Genomic DNA, 5263 nt, shown 5'->3' on the forward strand with positions numbered 1-5263 from the left:
CAACTAACAATTATTTTCATTATCAGTTATTTTCTGAATGAATCTATTGCTGATCCAAAGTGTCGTTTTTAAATGTTTTATTTTGTCCGACCAACAGTCCAAAATCCAAATATATTCACTTCACTATCACAGAAAACTATAAAAACAGAAAATAGTCACATATATGAGACTGGAGCCAGTGAATTATTTGCTTAAAATACACTTACATGACTAATAAATCATCAGAATACTATTAATTTTCTGTTGATTGACATGTGTAACTATGTCAATACACCTTTTTAAGGGTCATTGTGGATGAAAAAGTCTTTAAAAAGTTGAACAGAAATGACTGACAGCACAAAATTCTGGCCGAAGATGATCTGAAGACTATTTTAAATGCTTGTGCGATCAAATTAGCAGCAGTGGAACTGTATTTGAGGGCCAATGAATCATTTAGTCTATTTGCCAGCCTAAAAATCTCTATTGTGAACCCAAAAATGTTGAGTACCCTAAAGTGTGACGTTAGAAATATACAGAATGAGTCCCGAGCATTTAGAAACTACTTAATACTAACTTGCAAAAGCGTCCACTTCTGGTTTCATTCAATTTAGACATTTAAGAAGACATTGAATCAATTGGATTGAACTTATGTAACGTATGTATTTGAAGCTACTGAAATAACTGCAGCTTGGTTATAAGTTGTAGGAAATTAATCAATAATCAATTTTCCAAACGATGCAGAACACGTACATCTTAATTCACAGACCATTACACTCTGAGGTGGCTCTGTGGTTACTAAGGCAAGTACAATACCCAAGTAAAATAATAAGACTATGGCTAAATAATATCTTTCAAAAAATAAAAGAGAGAGAATGGATGTACTGTATAATGGCGCTTTTCCACTATACAGTTCTAGCACTACTCGGCTCGACTCGACTCGGTTTGGTACCAGGAACGAGCTTTTCCATTACTTTAGTACCTACTCAACTTGGGCGGGGTCGTCATAGCAACGCTGCGTTAAACTGCCGTGACTTTGTTTTATACGCGACACAAACACATAAACAACGGAGGACATGGAGGCGATGGTGTACATGCTGCTGTATGAGGCTTTCTGTCTCACACAAAGCAAGAAAATGGAGCCGTATCGCTGTAACGCTGCTGTTGGTATTTATAAATGCCGGGTTTGATTCTTGTGTGGGACGGCTCATGACTCTACCAGTGACTCTCTGACCAATCAGTGGCCGGCAGTCTGTTGACGTCACATTTTAGTATCGGCTCGGCTCGCTTGGAACCTCGGCAGAGCAGATACTAAAAAAGTACCAGGTACCAGGTACTATCCCTGATGGAGACGCCATAAAAACCGAGTTGAGTCGAATCGAGTAGTGCTAGAACCGTATAATGGAAAAGCGCCACATGACAGGTAAAAAATGGGAGTTAAGAGTATTTTGAAACTGTCAGAAAATGGATTCAGGATCCTCAATAAACCCAAAAATTGTCCAAATTGACCAAGAAGTTGCTGAACTATTGTCCATATAGGTGATACAACACATGCAAGTTAGTATCTGGCAGGTTCTAAATGTTTGGGACCCATTCTGTACATAAAACTTTGGGGTACTCAACATGTCCAGGTTCATACTTCTGCCAAATAGACTAATTACTATCAAAGTGACATGATTTCTGTCAACTGAGGAGATCCTTGTCCATGTGACGGTAAATCCAGATTACCTAGTACAGAAAAACAACTAATGAGAGTGATTTATTATTATTTTGGAGGCAGATTTCAATTAAAACCTCAATTAAAGCTTCATTTTAATGGAACTGGGCACCAGTAAGGGGTTTCCTTAGACCACCCAGTCGGGTGAAGGAAGACCTACTTCCTGATCGGCCACAAACACAGACCACAGCACTGAGCCATGTCTGTCAGATTCTTCTCTGCCTCTCTCATGTCCCTGTTGATGGAGTCCATGCCTTCCTCAATACGCTCCAACTGCTCTGTTACAGGAACAGGAGTTTTATGGCGGTGTTGGTTTTTATGGCAGTAACAATAGAGACGGACAGTATGCAACAGATGGTTTCATACATTATCATCATCGTTGCTGATTATCCCTCATAAATCAAAGCTTCAAGCCCAATTGAAAAGATCAAAGCATGTCTTCAAACATTGCATGGTTCAAAACAGCAGCGAGTATCAGTTACTGTAGAGACTCTCACCTGTTGTCCCTCTGATAGTAATTAATCTGTAAATTTATCATCTAAACTGTAATATTTCACTTTCTAAGGAGCCATAGTTTAACTTTTACATGCTGTTCAGGCTCAAATTTGACCAGTTTTTACATTTAAGAGCTGTAAAAACGCCTTATACACATTTCCTCTAGGTGGACTTTTCCTAATGTGACACCAAATATAGAAAAATGGAAATAAAATGCATCTTTTTTTAAACTTTTTGTGCAGCTGATATATATTTTCCGATATGCAAATGTACAAAACTGATATGTACTTAACACAAAATTGAAAAATCAGCATTCAAACATGTTATATTCTTCATATTCTATACACTACTACACTCTGTTTGCTCTCTGACAGCTTCATTAAAGATTAACCTTTGTGTCGCCCTCCAGGGTCAAATTGACCCCGTCTGTTTTGACTGTTCCTTCCTTCCTTCCTTCTTTCCTTCTGTCCTTCTTTCCTTTCCTCCTTCCTTCCTTCCTTTTTTCCTTCCTTAATTCCTTCCTTTCCTTCCTTCCTACCTTCCTTCCTTTCCTCCCTCCCTCATTCTCTCTTTCTTTCCTCCTCCCTTCCTTCCTTCCCTCCCTCCTTCTCTCTTTCTTTCCTCCCCCCTTCCTTCCTTCCTCCCTTCCTTCCTTCCTTTCCTTCCTCCCTTCCTTCCTTCCCTCCCTCCTTCCTTCCCTCCTTCCTCCCTCCCTCCCTCCTTTCCTTCCTTCTTCCTCCCTTCCATCTTTCTTTCCTTCTTCCTCCCTTCCATCCTTCCTTCCTTCTTCCTCCTTTCCTTCCCTTTTCCTCCTTTCCTTCCTTCTTTCTCCCTTCCTTCCTCCTTTCCTCCCTTCTTCCTTCTTCCTAATCAAACTTTTATCAATGACTGACGGGGAATGTATGAATGTGAATTGGTGTAGAGACTAATTATGAGTCAGAATAAGAACAGTATTTAAGGTTAAACAAACACATTTTTAAATTATAGTTTATTACAGTGCTTCCTGTACCTTTCTCTATAGATATCACACTCTGTTCTTACTCTTAATTCCCTAATTTGACTTGGTTAAAACTCTTATTCTGTTTTTCCCCTTTTTAAGTGTATTTTAGTGTTGCTAATTATCAACTACTTCCTCTCTTATTTATGGTTATGTTTATATTTGAACTTGTAAACATAGTAGAAAGATATTTTCTCTGAACCGAACATATAAGAACTAGTGATACTTATATTTAAAGGCAGAATAAATTGCCTCTCTAAGTTTAACACATCTCAGAAGAACTACTATAACACTATTAAACACACACAGAAATAACAATAAAAACTGAGCTTCTCATTTACCTCTCAGTAAGTCAATAAGCAGATATCCTAAAATATGGGAGCATTATTTAAATCCCTTGCTTGTCACATGGAAAGCAAAGATCTTTCTCTTTTTTTTGACAGCACAAAGAATGAGGATAAAAAAAGTGAGTTTAAAGAGAGATTAAGTAGAGCTGATTACCTCCTTGTTCGTCCAACCTCACCAACGATATGATCCCAGCATCTTTACTCTAGAAGAAGAAAACACATAAACAAAGCATAAGTCTACACATTATAATAACGAGCTATAAGCCGTGATGACCCGTCTTCCAGGCAGCTTTGGGTTCCGATTAATTTGGATGAAAATTAGCATGCACATAGATAACGTTACTTTATCCAAATGCATTATGTTTTGTTAGTTATTACATATTTAACCTTTGTGTCGTCCTCCCAGGTCAAGTTGACCCCGTCTGTTTTGACTGTTCCTTCTTTCCTCTCTTCCTTCCTTCCTCCCTCCATCCCCCCTTTCTTCGTTCCTTCTTCCTTCCTTCCTTCCTACCTTTCCATCCCTTCTTCCTTCTTTCCTCTCTCCGTCTTTCCTTCCTTCCTCTTTTCCTTTCTCCTCCTACCTTCCTTCCTTCCTTCCTTCCTTCCTTTCATTCCTCCTTTCTTTCCTTCCTTCTTCCTTCCTCCCTTCCTTCCTCCTTTCCTTCTTTCTACCTTCCTTCCTTCCTTCCTCTGTCCTTCCTTTCTTCCTTTCCTTCTTCCTTTCTTTCCTTCCTTCCTTCCTTCCTCCTTCCTTTCCTCCCTTCTTCCTCCCTTCCTCCCTCCTTTCCTCCCTTCTTCCTCCTTTCCTTCCTTGACTCGAGGACAACAGGAGGGTTAATTGTCATGTGGTGATGCCGTTACTATCAGGGACAGTTTTCAAACCTCTCCTTGGTGGTTGTTTGTTTTTCTTCTTTCTCCTTTCAGTTTTTAATCACATTGATCTGCTGAAAGAGACTCACTCCTCCCTGCTCACCTTAAATCTCAGTTTACCACGTGGCTGAGACTGAGGAGGTAGAGAGGTCGTCCACTAATCGGAAGATTGGCGGTTCGCTTCCTGGCTCCACATGTCGATGCGTATGGATGGATTCCTCCCGATCAGCAGGTTGGCAATGTGTGTGTGAATAGATTATGCATAAAGCTACAGTACCAGTCAAAAGTTTGGACACACCTCCCCATTCCCTTAAATGAGAAAGTGTGTCCAAATTTTTGACTGGTACTGTATATAAGTACAGTCCGATTGCCATTTTTCTATGAGCAGGATTTGAGACATCGCGACTAGTTTGGAGCAGTTGTGGTCCTATATAGAAACGTATAGAAACGTGAAGCCTGCAGTGAGCCTGAGAAGAAGAAGTCTGAGCAATGTAACCCAAACATCCGTCTCCCCAGCAACACTCATCAGCTCCTCCTGCAGGATCCCGAGGCGTTCCCAGTCCAGGAGAGATGTATAGTCCCTCCATTGGTTCTGGGTCTCCTCCCAGTTGGACGTACCTGGAAGACCTCTAAAGGGAGGCGTCCAGGAAGCATCCTGACCAGATGCCCAAACCACCTCAGCTGGCTCCTAAGGCTGACAGACACTACCTGGAGGAAACTCATTTTGGCCGCTTTTATCCACAATTTCATTCTTCGGTTTCACTACCCAAAGCTCGTGACCATTGGTAAAGGTTGTGTAGTGACTATGCCCTGTACTTTTAGCACTACTGGAGGCTAATGGATCGGATTCCCCTGACGTGT

At 40.6% G+C, this 5263-nt stretch overlaps 1 protein-coding gene across 1 annotated transcript in view; it reads right to left on the reverse strand.

The window, feature by feature from the left end:
- Positions 1 to 5125, reverse strand: part of LOC133981042 (synaptosomal-associated protein 25-like) — a 10030-nt gene extending 4905 nt beyond the window's left edge. Inside the window, 2 exon segments of the mRNA XM_062419929.1 lie at positions 3687 to 3735; positions 5021 to 5125. Coding sequence (XP_062275913.1) covers positions 3687 to 3735; positions 5021 to 5125 — 154 coding nt within the window.
- Between the last annotated feature and the right edge of the window lie 138 nt (positions 5126 to 5263).

This window comes from Scomber scombrus, chromosome 5 (assembly GCF_963691925.1).
Source record: "Scomber scombrus chromosome 5, fScoSco1.1, whole genome shotgun sequence".
NCBI classification, from domain to species: domain Eukaryota; kingdom Metazoa; phylum Chordata; class Actinopteri; order Scombriformes; family Scombridae; genus Scomber; species Scomber scombrus.